This window comes from Dreissena polymorpha, chromosome 9 (genome assembly GCF_020536995.1).
Source record: "Dreissena polymorpha isolate Duluth1 chromosome 9, UMN_Dpol_1.0, whole genome shotgun sequence".
Taxonomy (NCBI): domain Eukaryota; kingdom Metazoa; phylum Mollusca; class Bivalvia; order Myida; family Dreissenidae; genus Dreissena; species Dreissena polymorpha.
In genome coordinates this window covers 41,586,591-41,608,813 of record NC_068363.1, presented here as the reverse complement: position 1 = coordinate 41,608,813, position 22,223 = coordinate 41,586,591, and the positions used below count along the sequence as shown (strand labels likewise).

The following is a 22,223-nucleotide window of genomic DNA, read 5'->3' as shown; positions in this document are numbered from 1 at the left end:
TGTTGCTCATATAATGACTTAAAACGTGTAGTGTAAATGTCTATGTCACGAAATGCGAGCAAAATGTCTATAATTAGAGGACATGACAGTCATTGAAATGAGAAGTCCATGCAACACCAAATTTATGTATCTTTCTAATTGAGACACAAAAATGCTACAACAAACCTGCCAAAATGAAAATGAAACCAGAAAGCTCCGTTCAAATATCCTATGCATGGCTTGCTGGCCTGTTCTTATTGCGACCCATGCCGAGTTCCAAGAAGTTCAAACTCTTAGTTTTCAGAACTTGAGCAGGGCTCTGGAACAACTGGGCTAATTGCATGGGTGTAAAGTGTCATCCCAGATTAGCCTTGGAGGTCCACAAGGGCTAATCAGGGTCAACACTTTCTGCCCAAACTGGATTTTAACTAAGAATAAACTTCCTTTTAACGAAGAATACCATTCAATGGGAAAGTGTCATCCCTGATTAGCCTATGAAGTCCATTTAGACCCATGCAGAGTACGAAAAAGTTCCAATAAATCCCAGTTTACAGAATTTAGAGCAAGCCCTTAGACACTGACCCAAAGCAAGCCCTTTGACACTGGCCAAAAGCAAGCCCTTAGACACTGACCCAAAGAAAGTCCTTAGACACCCACCCAAAGCAAGCCCTTAGACACAGTCCCAAAGCGAGCCCTAAGACACCCACCCAAAGCAAGCCCTTTGACACTGACCCAAAGCAAGCCCTTAGACATTGACCCAAAGCAAGCCCTTAGACACTGACCCAAAGCAAGCCCTTTAGACACTGACCCAAAGCAAGTCCATAGACACTGACCCAAAGCAAGCTCTTAGACAATGGACAAAAGCAAGTCCTAAGACACTGACCCAATGCAAGACTTTGACACTGGCCCAAATCAAGCCCTTAGACACTGGCCCAAATCAAGCCCTTAGACACTGACCCAAAGCAAGCCCTTAGACACTGACCCAAAGCAAGCCCGTTGACACTGGCCCAAAGCAAGCCCTTAGACACTGACCCAAAGCAAGCCCTAAGACACTGACCCAAAGCAAGCCCTTAGACACTGACCCTATGCAAGCCCTTAGACACTGACCTAAAGCAAACCCTTTGACACTGTCCCAAAGCAAGCCCTTAGACAATGACCCAAAGCAAGCCCGTAGACACTGTCCCAAAGCAAACCCTTAGACACTCGCACAAAGCAAGCATTTAAACACTGTCCCAAAGCAAGCGCTTAGACACTGTCCAAAAGCAAGCCCGTTGACACTGGCCCAAAGCAAGCCCTTAGACACTGACCCAAAGCAAGCCCTAAGACACTGACCCAAAGCAAGCCCTTAGACACTGACCCAATGCAAGCCCTTAGACATTGACCTAAAGCAAACCATTAGACACTGACCCAAAGCAAGCCCTAAGACACTGTCCCAAAGCAAGCCCTTAGACACTGACCCAACGCAAGCCCTTAAACACTGACCTAAAGCAAGCCCTTAAACACTGTCCCAAAGCAAGCCCTTAGACACTGACCCAAAGCAAACCCTTAGACACTGACCCAAAACAAGCCCTTGGACACTGACCCAAAGCAGGCTTTTAGGCACTGACCCAAAGCAAGCCCATGGACACTGACCCAAAGCAAGCCCTTAGACAGTTCCAAAGCAAGCCCTTAGACACTGACCAAAAGCAAGCCCTTAGAAACTAACCAAAAGCAAGCCCTTAAACACTGTCACAAAGCAAGCCCTAAGACATTGACCCAAAGCAAGACCTTGGCCACTGACCCAAAGCAAGCCCTTAGACATTAACCAAAAGCAAGTCCTTAGACACAGATCCAAAGCAAGCCCTTAGACACCTATGCAAAGCAAGCTTTTAGACACTGACCCAAAGTAAGCTTTTAGACAATGACCCAAAGCAAGCCCTGAGAAACTGGCCCAAGGCAAGCCCTTAGACACTGTTCCAAAACAAAACCTTAGACACTGTCCCAAAGCAATCACTAAGACCCTGACCCAAAACAAGCCCTTAGACCCTGACCAAAAGCAAGCCCTTAGATATTGACCCAAAGCAAGCCCTTAGACACCTTTCCAAAACAAGCCTTTGGACAAATTTAATGCAAGCCCTTAGACACTTGCCCAAAACAAGCCTTTAGACACTATCTCAAAGCAAGCCCTTAAACCATGAACCAAAGCAAGCCCTTAGACACCTATCCAAAACAAGCCCTTGGACACATTTAAAGCAAGCCCTTAGACACTGACCCTATTCCGGCTCCCAGCTCTACTACGTCCTTTCCCTCATAGCTTGGAAGGTAGGAGAGTATCTCTGGGAGCTCATGCTTGGTCAGCTGATGGGCGTTCGTGTCCAACATCATCTCCTCAAGGGACGCCTCCTGTGAGTGCTCCTGCCAGAACTCAGTCATGGCCTCACGCACCTCTGAAACATGGCAGAAATGTATGCATGTAAAGGCACTAAGAGACTAAAGTGCTTACTGACTTACAGACTAACTGTCACCAGTGTTTTGTTATCAAAGGGGCAAATATTCAACCTCATTCCCAATCTTAAAATGAATATATGTTTTCCAAAATGACTGTCTAAAATTCCAAATTGAAGGTTTCTGAATTTTTTTTTTTTTTTTTTTTTTTTTTTAATTGATTTTCCCCTTATTTCCTTATTCAGCATCATAAGTTGAATCTTGTTAAGTAGAATATTGAAAGCACTTTTACTCTCTTAATTTTAAGGTATTTTTTTGCAAAACAAACGCAACAACAATTTCTCAATTTTAGTCGAAATAAAATTCTTGTTCACAATTAGAAGGGCTCCCTCCCCATTCCCAAAAAGGTGGAGAAAACACACCCTGCCAGTCTAAAAGGGATTCAGAGCCTATAGGACTGACTTACTTTAATAGTGACCATCCCTCAATACCAATATTACGTACAGCAATGTTACCCTCCAAGTTGTAACTTACATTTAAATTCTACAGTTTTCACACAACAACGAGCCAAGCGTTGGTTTTCTTAACAGTTTGTATTCACCTGCTAGGAAAATCAACACCCCCCTCTCCCCATTTAAAAAAACTTCTTAAATTTGTGCATTACCCTCAAAAGACAATATGTCTAAGGTTAACAGATATAGCCCTGAGAGCTTACAAATACTGTACAGAGCACCTAAATTCAACAACAACAAATCATTGAAAATGTGCATAACTTTTCTTACCAATTTTATATAGGCACCATTTATTCCACACTTGAAACATTTTTGCCTTCTCCACTGGACTTTCAGTAATAAAATAATAGTTTAAATTGAACAGCCTTCAGTTGTATAATAATAGTATAAAAAGTAGAGCCTAATATCTTGTGGCTCCTTTTTCTAAACAAAGTCTTGCACAAAGTCTTAGCAAATTATTGTTTTGAATGACACAAGCATTTCAATTAATTTTATTTTTATTAATAAAAAATATACTTTTCAAGGAGCTTATTTAAAAGACAGACAAAAAGACAAGTTCTTTAAAATGTCCTAGAACACTTCAGTGCAAAGGAAAAATACAGTACATTTAACTGGGACTTAACATTACTTTAAAGAATAATTATACCTCAATAAAACCATGTAGAAAAGATGAAACACAACATTTTACCAGTCTGTTTTAATATATATTAAATTTCCTGATACAATAATAAACTTTAAATCCCCACACAATCAATACAAAATATATTTTTATAATATTCTATTGACAATAACAATCAAAACATATAATTTTGTCTTGTCAGTAAGTAACAGTTAAATTCCAGCATCTTAGAGATAATTTACATTTTTTTGTTCAAATAGCGCATAAACACATTAAAGGTCTACTCCTATCCTTATACATTTAACTTAAATTATGCACAATACATGTAGTAGCCTATAGAACTACTTAAAGTTGTACAACTCCACTCCAGGCTGGTTTACTGTTTACAAATTCCTGACTGGTCGAATGTTTACAAATAAACAAGCACTCATCTACTTATTGGTAACTGGGTTCTGTTGACACAAAATGAGCAGAAAAATGTTCTGAATGTCAATAAATATGTTTACTTACAGCTGCTACATTGTCAAAATTAAAGGAACTTGTTCAAAGTTTGGCAAAATGAGTCTGACAATTCTCCCGAAATGTTAATAGATTTTCCCCAAAATTCTCATACATTCCACAAATAATCTAAACATTCTATTAAACAAACGAAACAACACTACCACTAGCTAAGAACAACACTACCGAATAAGAACATCACTACCACTAAGAACAACACTACCACTAAGAACAAACCTATCACTTAGAACAACACTACCGAATAACAGGCTGTCAAGTGACCTTTTTTCAAAAAGTAGGAAAAAATAGGAACTTCTTTTGCAAGAAAAGTAGGAAAAAAGTAGGAAAAAGTAGGAACTTTTCCCTAAACAGTAGGAGTACATAATACTAATTTTTTAGACACAGGTCCAGGAAACATAGCTTGAAACAGAGCAGGAGTGCCATCACATGTTCTGTATGGATACCCACTTCAAGCTACCTTAAGGGCCCAGAAGATTTCAGCCTTTTGTATCTGTTCCTTGTGTGATGGTTGTACTTGCATACAGATAGATTTATCCCCACCACCCTGAGAGCTGCTTGGCTTTGGGGCACTTCCACGCTTTTGTGAATTATCATGCATGTATTTCATGTTTTCCTTGTGTTTTTATCCATCTGCATGACTTATCAGTTGATTAGCACCAGAATTACAACAAGATGGACTTCATTCAGACAGTATAATATCTTGCAAACTCATTGCCGGTATCTCTCTTGCACCATGATCCAAGTGTTTTTCCACTGTTGTCCAACTTCTCCATCCATGAAGGGTTAAACTTTGTTTTCCCACTAGGCATTTTAGCACTTATAGTGCATCTATGATAATTAAGTTTCAAGCAAAGCTACCCTGATAAAGAAGTATAATTAGATGCTGTTTATTTTGGTGTATCATCAAATAAGTGGTTAGAGGTCTTCTGTGTATCGATATAAAAATGGTAATATATTGTGCATGTTATATCCTTAAGCAGAAGACAAAATTCATTTACACCAACTTGTTGTACAAGATTAATACTTGTATATAAAGCAGTGTCAATGCTCTGCTACAGCTACATTGTGAAACCTTTAAATTGACAATAGGGTGCAGTTATAATAACTTAAGTTACATTCAAAATGACTGGTCATTGCAGAGCAGATTATGCAACTGGAGATAGGACCTTATCACCTGGCATCTTTTATGACATCATTGATTGGGCAATGAAACAGTTGCACTACATTGTTTATTCCAGTTTCAAATAATGGTTTTTACATTATTGATGACTTCGCAGGAGTGTAATAATGCCGTTAAATAATTTTAATACTACGCTGTAACACCTTGAAGTTACCTCACTAGCTATGGCATCATTAGACAAGAATTGTGTTTGTCAGAAACACAATGCCCACTATTGCACCGCTTTGAAATAAAATTTCAATATATCATTTGGCAGGTTTAGAAATTATCTCCCTTTTAAAGCTTCTTACTTCCCTTGGATTGTATTTTTTTACTTTTGACCTTGAAGGATGACCTTCACCTTTCACCACTCAAAATGTGCAGCTTCATGAGATACACATGCATGCCAAATATCAAGTTGCTATCTTCAATATTGCAAAAGTTATGGCCCATAATAAAGTTTTCGGACGGACACACAGACAGACAGACAGACAGACAGACAGACAGACAGACAGACAGACAGACAAACAGACTGACAGTACAACTGCTATATGCCACCCTACCGGGAGCATAAAAATGTATCAGGGCATTTAGGCTCTGTGCATTTATCTTTAATTACTAAACATGATGTACCTATGATATCAATAGAACATCATATCTGTTGTCATGTTATACAGAATTTATTACATTATATTTGTAAATGATGAAAACTCGGCAAAGCATCAGTTTAATCTTTTTCCAATAACTTGTATAATAAATTCCATATTACATAACCACTCATACAATACATGGTATCTCTATATCTCTACATTCCAAACAGCAATATCATGTAAACATGCATAAGGTTTGGTCAAATTGTTGTCAATGGAAACAAAATAAAACTGGAATAAACAATGGGTTCCCTCAGCTCTTGCATCACTGGGAACTGTGTAAGGTAGTGAAGTCTGCAGCGTACAAATGCTAAGGAAGTAAACAAGGCACTATTGTTACTTTAAAAAAAACTCGTCAATAATTTCAAAAGTTACATAAGAAATAAATATTTATGCTTCCTAAAGAGGTGCTAGCAGACAGTCAGCATGGGTTTGTTTGAGGGTTTATTGTCAGGTCTCATCTAGATGAATGCACATTAAGGTAGCGCACCTCTAATGATTTCCCGCGAAGGTTGAAGAGCCTACTATTAGGTGCCGTAGCCTAGTGGTTAAGGCGATAGACTAGAAATCTTTTGGGATATTCCCGCGCAGGTTCGAATCCTGCCGACGACGTATACTTTTTTGCGACGCGTTTTATTTATTTTCTAACGTAATTTGATTTAATATGACATATAAGCTATATTTATTGTTAAATATGTTGCAATTTTTATGCACATTCTTCAATTATTAAAATTAAAACAACGTTATGGCGAAATTGTGTGAGATACTGTTGAAAATACGAACCATGCATGTTGCATTTTTATTTTAAAAAGTAAACGGTAAATCTGTCTAGTTCTTGGTATTTTTGCTGTATATAGTGTTTCTATAAAAACTAAGTTTAAAATATGACTTAAATGATACTATTTTGAATTTTATGACACTTTGTTTTTAACCGACCCAATTTTTACTTGGCTGAAATCACTTACATTTCATGGCGCTCTTCCATAGATACAAATTTGTAAAAAATAAATGTCTGTAAAATAATACTTATTCCATCTTGTTTAAACTTTAAACACCTTTACAGCATCTGTACACACCAACTGCATGCCCATATTTGGAAATTTGAATGAATTATGGAACTTTTATATACCCCAGGGGTGAAAATAAACTGGACAAAAGCCGAGCGTGGGGGTGGTTTTGAAAAAATCGGTATATTTTTGTAAAAAGCATGGAAAGCCTACCTACAAATTTGCATGTAGTTCAGTGAAATGATGCTGATTAAGAAAATAATTAATTAGATTATATTTGGATATGTGCCCATTAGAGGTGCGCTACCTTAACAGGGATACAGTCATGCCATAGATTCATTCATCCTGCAAGTTTACTAAATAAACTCTTTAAAAAAAATATTCTCAATTGAAAATGAAAAAGTAGGAATAGTAGGAAGATTTGGTAAAAAAATAGGAAATAGTAGGATCCTGATGAGAAAGTAGGAAATAGTAGGAAAAAGTAGGAAAAAGTATGACCACTTGACAGCCTGGAATAAGAAACTTTTAAAAAAATGGTTTGTTCATCAATCAAACTCAGCAAAGTAATTAAGCTTTAGTAACATGTATCATTGATTATTTGGAAAACAGTTTAGTAAAATAGGGACAGCAGTCTAGTGGTAAGATGCTGGTCAACAGACACATTATATATATATATATATATATATATATATATATATATATATATATATATATAAATATATATATATACTAATACATAGTGCCAGTTACACGATCTTGGTAGTTTTCAGACTATACTTACGGGGTCAATATAAAAAACAACCCCGTGTTCTAGGCACCTAAAATTACTATGTAGGGGGGATAGAGGAGGTAATGCAATCAAATTACAGAATTAGGTCTTAAATCGAAAATCATAATCACGTCTTAAATTGAAATTTTATATACCTCGCAAATAATTTCACTATATAATTTCTTGTATAAGACGTTAAAAAAATGACGTATATGTATATACTAATATATTATGTACCCCTATATACCTTAATTCATGTTTATATCGGATAAAAAAGGGTATGGAGATACATGTATTAAAAGTTGGAGTATCCTATTTCAATCCTATTTCTAAATCAGAGACCTCGTAACTGGCCATATGTGTGAATATATATTATATATATATACAATGTATACATTAAAAAATAATACTTTTTATAAAGAAATTCGTTTTTTAAATTGATGATTTATCATAAATACAGTTTAAGTTTTTTTTAATCCATTCAAATCCTTTTGAAGAAATGTACTTTTATGCAATTAAAAAACTTGGAAAACACAAGCATTAACACCAAACCCACGCTGCAAAGATAGTATGTGTAGATTTCAAAGTGAAGATTTATATAGAGACCTTATATGCAGAGTTTACCGAGTTTCTATAAGCTCCAGCATAGAAAATCACATCAAAGCATAGAGAACATAGCAAAGATGTATATACCTGAATAAATCCAGAAGTCAGCTCTAGTTTTCGCAAGATCTTCGTCTGAAAAGCACTTAAAAATTGCTATCAGGGCCAGTGTTGTTTTTTTGCCAAGTTTGAGGCCAACATTCCCAATCACAAAATGTATATATTATTTTTCCCAAATGAATGCCACAAATTCCCAATTAAAAGTTTCATTTCTTAAATCCAAATGTTCAGTTTATTTCCCTATAAAGCTCTTATTTGTCATACCTTAGAAAATATAATGTTTAAAAAAAAACTTAATTCTCAATTTGCAGGGGTTTTTCTGCTATGTCAAGGCCATAAAACGGTCCCAAAGCAAATGCACCCTATCCCAAACCGATAATTATAAAAAAAAATATAAATTTTTTTCCCAATTTTCAAGATTTTTTAAAATATTTTTTTCTTTTTAAAGAAGTGTCTTATAAGTTATGATTATTAGACTCTATAACACAATTTCATTTTTTAAACAACCTACAAAATATATAACCATAATTTATAAGATTTTTATCCAAAATTGCCAGGAAAAGACCTGTTGTGTCAATATTTGTTGATAAAAAAAATCCCAATTTGTTTTTTTTTTTCTATAAAATTTTCCCAAATTTGCCACTATTATCGATTAAAAAATCCCAATTTGACCAGACTCCCAAAATGGCTGGAAACCCTCCTGATTTGAAAGTCTTTTCAAGCAAATAAACTACAACTTAATTCACCAATATAAGTCCAATGACCAAATTTTTCCCTTTCCATATGGTCCCAGCCACATTCCCCAAATTATTAAACAACAAACACAGGGCTTTTGTCTGGTCTTTTGATTCAAACAAGTCCCAGTAGAATAATTGTTTCAAATAATGAATTTTGCACTAAACAGGATCTAAATCAAGTATTTTTTATTTCGCTTTTTATCTTATTCTTTCAAAGCATACAGGTAATGATTCTGTCCCGTGGTTAAAATATATAATTGTGAAGAATAATTTAACGTAACCTTGACCTTGATTCAACTGGTGCATGGGCAATTGTAAGCTTGTTCGTGCACATAGGCTAAATAATTCAAAATTTCACCACAATATCTCCATTCAGACTCAAGTTATTGAACTTAATAATTTTCTATTTTAGGTAAAAGTGACCTTGACCTTAACCTGACCGGCCCCCAAATGAAAGCCCATGCCCGCTGTACATATAAGCAACCTACAGACACAATTTCTGAGCAATACCAGTATTTCAATCCATTAAAACTCAAGTTATTTACTGCAAGCCATTTCTCTATTTTCATTAACAGTGACTTTGACCTGACTGGCCACAAACAAACTCCCAACCAAGGTTTGCACAGGGGTTTTAAGCCTTATATAACAGGGGCCTATTAAAGGCCCCTTCCCAATTGAACATTTATTTCAAATCATGCAGTTTACCCAAAACTCATAACTTACAACAGCTTTTTCATTTCCCAAAGCAGTAATTTTAGCGAGAATTCTTCCCAAAATCCATAGGCTTGGGCCTTTTCCCAATGCAGCGAGGAAAACCCCTGTTGCATCTAAGCTGCCTATATGCATGACAAATTTCTGTGTAAGACCTCCATCCAAACTGAAGTTATTGACTGAAATCCATTGTTCTACTTTAAGTATCAGTGACCCTGACTTTTGACACGCCCTTAACACAATCCTAACCTAGATCTCCTTTCCAGAAAAAGCTATGAAAACTTAAGTTATTGACCTTAAACCACATGTTTGAGGCTTCTGTCTGCTATACCCAAATCTCATAGATTATATGAGAATTATGTGAGAGGACCAAGATATTATCGCTGCAAATCTACGGGTTGAGGTCAGGGGCGTAGCTGCTTCAGCTTTAAGGCACAGCTGGACCGGGCGTACAATTCTTTTTTAAACATGAACAAAATAAAATGCTTCAACTTCAAAAAACGTTGATCCTGAGGGAGTGAGGCATTAGAAATCTGCATTTCAGGGCACTCGTTTGGCAATATTAACCACCGAATATCGGCAGCTTCCCCCATGAAAAAAGTATAATTTTTCCCCCTTATCAGCTAAAAATTCCCCCTCCAAAAAAAACTTTTTTTTTTTACTTTAATACCTATGTTGCAAGCTTGTATCTTGCTACTAACCTTTGATTAAATGTATATTTATTTAAATCACATTAAAATTAGCAATTTTAGGTGTTGAATGGTTGGTGAAAAGATCTTATAAAATTCCCCTTTTCGCCCAAAACGACGCGAAATTCCCCCCTCTGACATGAGGGATGTGGGTGGCTTCTCCTGGCGGTTAAAGAGGGCCCTGCATTTCATATTGACATAATCCTCAGACAATGGATTCTGGTCATGTTCAAAGGACATATCTTCCAATTATCAACTCTTTCTAATTATCTTTCTATGTGCATAGATTCTAGCTCCCTTCTTTTCACGTGACTTACTGTTACAAGTTTACATAGATAAACATGTGGATCTACTTGTCTCCCTTTCAACACTACAGTAAGTTGTAAGCGATTATCTTTGGATTTTTAAGAAACTTTCCGAATGATGTTTATGACCACTGAAATTTAAAATGGGGCACTTGCCCTGTATCCCGATCCATTGACTGTAAATTTAGTTCTTGGACATTCACATAAAACAGTAAAATATCAAAGAAAAACAGGCCTAAATCTTATATTTTCTTATCTTATTATTTGTCTAGATATGCGTTAAATCTCACCACAGGTATTATAGGATTTAAAAAAATGCTAGCTACGCCCCTGGAGGTTAATTAAAAGAAACAGTAGAACCTTTGATAAACATGTTTGGTTCCTCTATTTCTGTACAATTTTACAGCTGTCAGCTAATTCTAATAAAACAATTCAAACATACACCAGATATAAAACTACAGTAATCATTGTCAACTGGGTAATATAGTAGTTGCAATAATTCAACTCTCAGCTTAGACTGAGAGTTGCAATGCGCTCTCTCTTGTCCAAGGGTGCAAAATGTTATCAACAATTCAAAGGTTAATGAACACTGAAACTACAAGAGCTTATTAAAATTTACCTATCTAAACCACAAACTCATCCATATGGTACCAGTAAAGCAAGAAATAATTGATTTGTATTGACTTAGGTTTTGTTTTGTACGCTGTATCCGCCCAATTGACCCAATATAGGTCAGGTCACATTACACCAATATTTTGTACGTCATGTTTTTTGTTGGAGCCAAAAAGTCGATAACGATGTGGTATGCGATACAGAATGTATTCGATACAGAATACACTGTTTCAATTTAAACATAACAATGTCAGCGAGAAAAGTGTGTTGAACATAGTCGTGTTTTTATTGGATGCATGCAAAGGATAACATCCGTAGGTTTCCATTCAGGTAAATTTAACATGGTTATGAAGTTTATTCATCGTTTTCCTCAATTTGTCTCGAACGACGTCTGTAACTCTGTTTAGTGAAGCACACGGATTCCATGCGCTTAACTGCACCCATGCGTATGAAGGAGTGCATATGGACTCCCAGAGCCGCCATAGCAAAAATTATCACATATTCTGGGAGTCCGTTTATATGGACTAGGTAATATAGTGGAAACGGGTGGCAGTTGACCGTATCATTGTGTGTCCGATTTGACCTGGGAACGATTAACAAACCAGAGACCGTCCGGGACTTCACAAACGTATTTTACTCAAAATATTGCAACGTGAATAGACATAAACAACGGTAATTCGATATAAGCCGTTTCTACGAACAAAGCTTATTACATAAATACGTGTCGCACCTTTTTTTTTTTACAATTGTTTTTTTTTAATGTGACAACATATTTCTTCGTCCGCACCGTTATGTCTCCGGAAACCTAAGCAGGGTACATTCCACTAAATCATTTTAGTAATTTATCATCACTTCCAACAGCCTGTGAGCTAGCTCTCAAGCGACGCAGTGACTTAATACAAAGACCGATAACATACATGTATGCTATAGGTCTTTGCTTCATACCACACTGGAGGTCGCAAGTTCAATCCCCCGCTTGAGCTCCGTATTTTTACATTATCATTTTCTACACAAAAAGTTCGGGCGGGTTTTTGTGCTGTACTGTGAACGGTCAGCTTTGCATTCAAAGAACCGTCATTGATTGAACGAGTTTTTGCTTGCTTGATTGATTGTGTGGGTACAAGCACCAGTTTTTGTTGATAAACCAATCAGGTGCTCAACCTAAGAAACTGGTTTGGAGCCTCGTTCTTGACGTTCCACGACGGAGAGCAGACGTGCTATACTAATTAGTGCTTATAAAGAAGAATTGATAGGATACGTACGTAAGTACATGATTAGAATTGTTGTTTGTTATTAATGATTGTTCGTACATGAGAGCTCACCGCTAGGAACACCACGATTGCTTGATTAACTGATTAATTTATTAATGAATTCATTCATTATCAGTATTTTTCATTCATTCGTCCATTCATTCGTACATAAAACATGTTTTACGGGGCCTTTTCACGTTTTAGTAAATTGACAAAATGAAAAATTGTTTCAGATTTGCAAAGTTTCATTGTAGTTATAATAAATGTGAGAACACAGTAATACTGAAGACTAACCATGCTCTAAAATATCCATTATATGAATCTTTTGACGATTTAAAAACCTGAAAATTATAAAGCGTTGCAACGCGAAACGATTGAATAATTTGGAGAAATCTGTTGTTATCGTTATATTTTGTGATATTAAGAGGATTGCTTATATCAAGTATAAAATACATCAATCATTGTATGAGCGCGAATGGCCGAGTGGTCTAGGCGTTGAAGTTTTACTCCAGGGGCAGGCCCGTACCCAGGCCATGGGCCCAGGGGCCCGGGCCCCCCAAGCTGGCTGTCGAACTATGATTTTTTTAATAATCGGCCCACTGCAATTTTTTCTCTCGTGCAAGGGCCCACAGTACACTTTCTCTCAAAACAAAAGAGCAGCTATGTTTTATTGTCCCTGATAAACAAGGGGATTAACGCTCGCCAATCGAGATAAGCCTCTAGGCAATGTTTTCTTATCGCCTTGTACACACATCCCCGATCAGTCCCCCATTGTGATCATGAATGCTTCATTTATCGATGGTTGATGTAACATGTATTTTGATACGTGCAGCGAATGGAAGCAACTGCTACAGGAGTTCGTAGACTATGGTCTGATAATTGCCGTCGCAAGTTTTTTTTCCTTCTTTGAGAAGGCCCTAGACGTATTTTTCCCTTCTAAAAGTTTAATTGTTGTTTGTTTTTGAAACCTTTTATTGGCACTTTTTAGGTCCCAATATATACTTTTTGCATTGAGAATAGGGCACTGAATTTGTACCGGAACAAAAACACTGACAAAGGTATTAAAACTGAGTATTTATAATTTTTGAAAGGAAATCACTGAAAAAGACTACGATGAGTTAGTTAACATGTTTGTTTAAAAGAAAAACAGATTCATAAATTTGCCGTGCAACAGATAAGAATTTGGCAGAATTCAGTATTTAAAATAATAAAGTACCGAGAATTGAGTAATATCAACCTATTGATGGCTCATTGGTAAAAAAATGAAGATTGAAACAGCAAATCGATCTCATTATATAAGTTAACCTGATCCAGTGTAGAAAAATATTGTATACTTAAATGATCTCTTTCATTGAATTTGTTTGAAAACAGTAAAATATCTTAAATTGACTGGGGTCAGTGGTTCGAGCCCAGTTGAGGGTTACTTTCATTTTCTTTCATTAATGTTATTCTTGTTTTTTTAACTGGAGCATTTAAGATCCAATGTTTACATTTATCAATATGAAGCATTTAATCACACCCTCAAATACATGCCAAAATCTGTGAAAAGGTCCCTTTAATATAAAAATCACGAACTCGTTCGTCTGCATATTTTGTGTCATTTATATAATATATGATGACACAGTAACAAGCCGTATTCATCTTGTGATGTACCAGGTCGGTGTCTGTCGCGTGCCGTTATTAAACTATCGGTAGTTGTAAACGTTTTTTATCAAGCTGACTCACGCTATCGTCTGCGTCAGTGTGTGCAAAATCAGAGACTGGGCTTTATATAATATCATGTATTAACTACCCTGGTAGCATGATATATTAAAATGTATAATTCAGCAAAATAGTTCAACCGGCATACGATGGACACGATAGCTTATACATCTACAGTTTGTTTTTCTGAAGAAAACACGTGAAGTGCATCGAGGTAAAGTACTTCCCGAAGATTCAATTTTTTAGAACATATATTTTTTTAATATAATTATTTTATAACAGGACGCGAGAACTATCAGAGAACTGTCTCCTGAAGGAGTCGCGAACATATGCTCTTCTGGGCATATGCCCCGTGCCCCGACTTTATTTACCATCCTCAAGCTTTTTTTAGATGAAAGTATTCGTCTTAAGCCGATGTACAAATCGCCTTGCGGTGTCTGTGTGATTCAAGTCTACGCCATTATAAGTAAACTATGGGTTGCGTAGTTATGCATTGGGCTGCCTTATATGCTACAAGATTTGTATGAATGCATTTTTTTCCACGCGACATTCATCCACATTTCAATATGTTGTTTTATTTCCTTATAACATTTTTAAATATATTGGAACATAAAAAAATAAAAAAAAATGGCTTTCAATGTGCTGCTTCAAAAATGATCTTAAGCAGTCAACAGTGAGATGAGTCAGATTAGTCGACACAAAAATCCTGTCGCCAGTTTAAAGAGTAGAATAATCGACAATTGGAATACTTGACTGCGTCTGCATCTTTTAATTTCCTTTTCCGTAAATCGTACTGTCAAAATTTTACAGGTATTTCGTCATTTGAAGAAGAAGCTTTTGTATTATGGTTGGTCAGCCTCGCTGCTATATATGGCTTTAACACGCCAATGAAAGTTATTTAAAGAATCACGAATGTTGCCTGTACATGTTCTATACATGTTGCCTGTACATGTTCTATACATGTGTTGAATGAATAGATGAATAAATGAAATAATGGATGAATAAATGAATTAAAAACTGACTAACCGACAGAACGAAAGAGCGATTGGGAAAAAACTAACGTACGGCTAAGTTTACCGTTTATTTAGCCCCACCCAACCCAAACAGTCCGTGCCTCCCCGGGACAGTCACGTCTAGATACATCTCTGGGTAAAAGCGAACGGTTAATTGAAAATATTGCGAAACAAACATCGCCTTCATTGTAACTATTTAGAAAGCGCGTCGTTTGATTGGTTGATATTCCCTCAGAATTCGACGTTTAAACCAATGAAATGTCTCCTTAATTATTCATTATTACGATAATGTGCTGGCCAAATCTCCCATGGTCGTGAGTTCCATAGATGATTTCAGTATTTTAACTATTTGTCATATCACGTTAGAATCGAACTGAATATTCGTATTTTTGTTGTTAACTGCTCAATAAAATACTCATTCAAATAAGTGACTATTCCACGCATGAACGCACGAAATCGTTGTTAATTGGTCGATACGCGTTTATTAATATACATATGTCGTATAGGTTAATACATAAAGTTATTAACTGTGTCGTTTTATGTGAAGATATACCCCTACCTAATTAACTTAACACACTCACGAAATTAAGGTGCGGTCTTATGATGGGGGCGGTGTTGGGAGGAGAGCCAAAGTACCCGGAGGAAACCACTCCTGTACGGTATGGTGACCACCAACCAAACTCACGTGCTTTCGGGAACGGGAATTAAACCCGGTTCGCCGAATCGGAAGTGGAATTTTGGGGGTTACATGCAGTCAGTTTGTTACTAAGTACATATGATGCAGGTCCTGGTGCATTAGATTTTAAAAATGTATTTGAAATGAAGAGTTATGGTATCAGATTAAAGGTACATGTGTAAGTCACAGGGCAAAAGGCCTGATTTGTGCATTTCTTTGTATGTGAGTGGTTGCCAGCCTCAATAGTAGGGCATGGTTTTTGCCTTCAAATGGCAGTGCCGGTAGCTGTCAAAACTGGTTCATATGTTCTAAGGTAATTATTTTGAGTTACGCCGTATAGAATTTTTTCAAATGCAGTTTTTTTGTAAGCTTATGAAACCACCTTTCCAGTTATGTATAGTTATATATTGGCTTATCGCTCGGTCATGGTGAAATTTGAGATCAAAGATTGCGAATTCTATATATAACCAAGAAGGAAATTAATTGGGCATGTGTAACTCGAAGCCAGGTGTTTTCTGCTTACAGAAGGTTAATGTATAAGTCACCTTAGTTATATTTACTTGTTCAAAATATAAAAATTTACTTACGATACTTTTTGTGTGGATAGAGAAATAGAGGTATAGAGAAAGAATCTATTAAATGTTTCGATTCCGTGTAATAGTAAAAGCATTCTATCAAAGAAGGTGGACACTTATCGTGTAAATGTTACCATATAAAATGCACTGACCTGTATTTGTGTCTTCGAACTGTAATCTGTACAGCCATATTGCAAGAAATACTGAAGTTAATCCATACACGGTTAAAACAAACCATTGCGACATTTTTTGATGAATGCTTTTGTCAAAGTTTAGAATTTGTATAAAACTGACGTGGCCTGAATTTAAAAATAGATTACATTCAGTGCTCATACTGATAGCGTGGGTATTTTTTATTTACAGTCAATTAAGGGGTGAGTTTTAAATGTTTAATCTACAAAGGAATTCAATATAAAGGAAACAAATATAAAAGGGGGTAGGGATGTAGCGGGGGGCGCTGAAATCTGTCCCAGAAGTATTGTTCGGGGGGTGGGGGGTTCGGGGTGAAGCCATAAACTTCTTAATCCTTTCAAAAGGAGACGTATGTGTCATGGTTCGGGGGCTAATGTCGTTATATAAATACAGGAATCTTAAGTACGTTCCACCGGCATACATGGGCAATAAGGCTGCGTTTAAAGAGAGTTGTTCTAAAGATCAAACCTATTTTTAATTTCCAACGAAAAGCAGTTTATTGTGGCCTTAACCATACTAAAAGACATGTACAAATAGTTTCGTTTAATATTATATCTGCGTTCTGGAAAAACTGTGCTTAATGCACGTGCGTAAAATGTCGTCCCAGATTAGCATGTACAGTTCGCACAGACCAATCAGGGACGACACTTTCCGCATAAACTAGATTATCCTTTAGGAGTGACTTCTTTTTAAAGAAAATTTCCATAAAAGCGTTTAGTGGCATCCCTGATAAGCCTGTGCAGGGACGACACTAAGCGCACATGCCAGAAGCCCAGTTTTTCCAGACCGATGCTTTTACTATTCATATGTTATTCTGGAACCATATGTCATAAATTTCTTTCGATCAATGACCGCAGTATGTATGCTATGAATCATCGCTCGTATTTAAAGGAAAATAATAAGTTACCTTGCAAATTCATCGGTACTTCCGGCGCGCTCCTGGATGCACGGCCGCGCATAAAGGCTCCTATATCCCCCATTGTTGACCGGTAGTGAAAATATGCACGTTTCTCACAGAGCTAATATTTCAAATTTCCAAAAAGTTTTGATCAGTAATGATTTTGCGTGAATGGTAGACAGTCCGCAAGTGTACAAGAAAGTTGTGTCGTTTATTTATTTACTATTACAAAACAACGCTAGGGGGGAAATACAGACAATTTTCTAACTTCTATCTGGTTCGGCACACATGCATATCAAACAAAATTCAAGCGCTTAAAAAGCTTCGCGCACACAATCAATACTTCAAACCAAAAGCCAACGTTTTCAGAACGCTTTATATCACTGATATGGTTGCTGTGCTGATAACGGACGCTATGTCGCATCATAACTGGTGACGTGGAAGTCACTCCCCACACACGTGCAAGTGACAATCGGGACAATCAAATTGATAGTACGATCGTACCAAAAAGAATCAAACAGACAAAATTTGATGAAAAAAAATCAAAGCCCCGAAGGCACTGCAGTTGTTTTGTCCCGTAGTGGAATTTTATTCGGAAAGCAAACTGAACTCAAGTCTCTTATTGAATTGAAGACACAAGTCTCAATGTAGTTTTAACTTATTTTAATATTCAAACCGAAATAATATGTTCAATATCTCAAATAAATACAATGGTCTAGAATATCATAAAGTCAAAAAACTCCATAACAACTGTTTTGTGCGTGATTCCACGCATTTTATGTAACCGGAAAGTGACAGACATAAACGGAAATGTGCGTCACAATTTAACACATACGCTGACTTCTGATTTACTTACACAATCAATATGTCTAATTAAGAGGGAAGGAAAAAGTAATGTTATTTTTATAAATCGTCAGCCTTGCTATATGCATGTATTCTTACCTAAAAATTTTCCGAAATTTAAATATTATTTTTTTATAAGAAATTCAGAAAATAGGTATTTTACATTATACTGCAGAATTTTTAATAATAAAAATTATATGTATGATTTAATAATATGTCTTTATTTTGTAATAATAGTTATGTGAGAATAATTTCTACATAAAATATGTTCTATGATCATTGATTGTAATTTCTATATGATTTAATATACATTCCATGTGAGTATTTTTCATGTAATTTAATAACAATAATCATGTTATAGGAGAATAATTTAGTACTCACAATTGTATCCATGAATATTTTATTAATGACAATATCGTCATGTACAATTCGTTGCAACAATCCTATATAATGCATGTTTACATTTGTATTATGTGACAGTTTGCTATTGTGTACACAGATGGCATTGAAGTATCGCACTTCGATTTGCACACAATTTCGTTCTTCACAACCAAAGAGCGACGAAAGTGCGCTGTAGTATTGTGTATGGAACGCCAATGCTGCCTTCTGATGGCACTGGTTTTTATGTTAGGCGCATTTACTAAGTTGTTTTGTGTAAACTACATTTTGTCCTGTTGAAACATCATTTTGTTCTGTACATTTTTTATTATGCTATGTGCATTTGCAATATCGTTTCGTACTAACGACATTTTGTTAGGTGCATAAATCATTTCGTTCTGTGCATTCGTCATTATGTTGTGTGCATTTACCAACCCGTTTTGTACTAACGACATTTTGTTAGGTGCATACATCATTTCGTTGTGTGCATTTGTCATTATGTTGTGTGCATTTGTCATAATGTTGCGTGCATTTGTCATTATGTTGTGTGCATTTGTCATTATGTTGTGTGCATTTGTCATTACATTATGTTGTGTGCATTTGTCATTATGTTGTGTGCAATTGTCATTATTTTGTGTGCATTTGTCATTATGTTGTGTACATTTGTCATTATGTTGGGTGCATTTGTCATTATGTTGTGTGCATTTGTCATTATGTTGGGTGCATTTGTCATTTTGTTGTGTGCATTTGTCATTATGTTGGGTGCATTTGTAATTATGTTGTGTGCATTTGTCATTATGTTGTGTGTAATTGTCATTATGTTGGGTGCATTTATCATTATGTTGTGTGCATTTGTCATTATTTTGTGTGCATTTGTCATTATGGTGTGTGCATTTGTCATTTTGTTGGGTGCATTTGTCATTATGTTGTGTGCATGTGTCATTGTGTTGTGTGCATTTGCCATTATGTTGTGTGCATTTACTATTTCGTTCTGTACTAACGACATTATGTTTTGTGCATGCATCATTTCATTATGTGCCAACGTCGTTATCATGTTCGGATACGTTACACTTAGAAATAAAAGAGAGAACACCGGTGTGCACTGAAAAAGGTAACATTCCACTAGAAAACGGCCGAAAAAAAGTTGCACAAACAGTCGATTTTGACTTTTGACAAGTTCTTTCTTGGTAATCAAGATAAATTTTACGAAGAAAATTTAAATTTGATGTTAAGAAGTTTTTTTTCTATCTTGTATATATCCCAATACATATATCATGTACCCTATCAAGCATTTTCTTTAGCCAAGTTGGCTACTTTCATGCGGGTAAATAGAATTTATAAAAAACCTACTGTGAATAATATATTTTCATCAGAATATAAATGCAAAGAAAACGTTGTAAATATACAAATATTATAGAAACAATTATCTTAATTGATATGATAACCCCTACTGATGAATTTCATTATAACACATTGAAATAAAAAAAAGTAAAATCTTTGCCTATTATCGAGGTAATTAAAGTGAAAGCAATTCATCAAGAAAAAGTAGAAATAGTAAAATATATTACGATGAGAAAAATGTGTAATACTAATAAGGCACTACTAGATCTATACTGATAAGTGATATATATTTTATATTTCTATGAATATATTTAGATAGCTGTAGCGGGAGCTGTAGCTTTAACTATAATTAACCCCGGACTTATCTAAATCTAAATTTGAAAGAAAAAAAACTAACTTAAAATGAATTGACAAACATTAAGGTATTAATCTATTTGGACTATTAAAAGTTTGAAGAATAAAACCTTAACTTATAACAATTAATTATTGACATCCGTTATTTTTTCTTGTACATTACGTAGATCTAGAAGGTCTAAGGTCTTTAACATTAGAATGAATTGTAAAATCTGAGACCGAAATGAGCACGTTTATTATGAATTAATTTGTTGGAAATCACTTTAGTATCATTTTTTGGCCAGCAACTGACAGATATATACATTACACTAACTTCCCCACATTCTTCATACAGCATTACGCCTCATTTCGCCACATTACGTAGAAATGTATACATTGCTGTATTTAGGTGTACACACCGCATTTTTACGCCCCTGAAAATGACTAGAACAAAAGGATGTAACAAATTATGGCAGTATTAGACGAAAACCAGGGATGTAACTTTCATATATTATAATTATTAAAAAAAAACTTTTTAACATCAAATTTAAATGTCTTCGTTAAATTTATCTTGATTACAATTTCCTGTTGCTGATGGTGCTGGCGTGCTACTGTGGCTTGTATGAACTGTATCACTACCACCAGTTGCTATTTGTCGCAACCTTAAGCGATCCCCAATGGTCTCCACGTACTACGATTCTACTAAATTCACAATCAGACATTTCTTTCATTATCTTGAAATCATTTTTTTCGCCTATCAATCTCGGTAAAATGGCGCTAAAGCCCACAGGTGCGAGAGCGCCTTCCAACCTGGTTAGGCCACAATATACTAAATAGTTTCCCTATATAATTCAATGTAAAAGCGACATCTTTGAGCGAAAATAAATGCAACATTTTGCACATAGAGACGCCCATAACCATACTTTTCTTAAAGGCCATTTAAGCTGAGTCGATTTGTGCAATAAAAAAGATATGTCATGTACGAACCAAGAAAAAACTTGTCAAAAGTCAAACTCGACTGTTTTTGCAACTTTTTTTCGGCCGTTTTCTAGTGGAATGTAACCTTTTTTAGTGCACACCGGTGCTCTCTCTTTTATTGCCCAGTGTAATGTTTCCGAACATGATAACGACGTTGGCACATAATGAAATGATGTATGCACAAAACATAATGTCGTTAGTACAGAACGAAATAGTAAATGCACACAACAAAATGACAAATGCACACAACACAATGACAAATGCACACAACATAATGACAAATGCACTCAACATAATGACAAATGCACCTAACATAATGACAAATGCACCCGACATAATGACTAATACACACAACAAAATGATAAATGCACACAACATAATGACAAATGCACACAACATAATTACAAATGCACCCAACATAATGACAAATGCATACAACATAATGACAAGTGCACACAACATAATGACAAATGCACACAACATAATGTAATGACAAATGCACACAACATAATGACAAATGCACACATCATAATGACAAATGCACGCAACATAATGACAAATGCACACAGCATAATGACAAACTTACACGACATAATGACAATTGCACACAACATAATGACAATTGCACACAACATAATGACAAATGCACACAACATAATGGCAAATGCACACAAAATAATGACAATTGCA

At 35.7% G+C, this 22,223-nt stretch overlaps 1 protein-coding gene across 6 annotated transcripts in view; it reads right to left on the bottom strand.

Annotated features, from left to right (window-relative positions):
• LOC127844234 (uncharacterized) overlaps positions 1 to 18,911 on the bottom strand; it is a 36,751-nt gene extending 17,840 nt beyond the window's left edge. Inside the window, exons 1-3 of one of the 6 annotated variants that reach the window (XM_052374299.1) lie at positions 18,885 to 18,911; positions 8,332 to 8,386; positions 2,231 to 2,405 (exon numbers count right to left, since the gene is read on the bottom strand). In XM_052374299.1, coding sequence (XP_052230259.1) covers positions 2,231 to 2,405; positions 8,332 to 8,386; positions 18,885 to 18,896 — 242 coding nt within the window. In that variant the 5' untranslated portion in view covers positions 18,897 to 18,911. Of the gene's footprint in view, positions 1 to 2,230; positions 2,406 to 3,185; positions 3,241 to 8,331; positions 8,387 to 16,722; positions 16,882 to 17,669; positions 18,047 to 18,884 lie in introns of those variants that run through there. The other 5 variants (XM_052374300.1, XM_052374297.1, XM_052374301.1 and 2 more) reach the window with 5 other exon arrangements.
• Between the last annotated feature and the right edge of the window lie 3,312 nt (positions 18,912 to 22,223).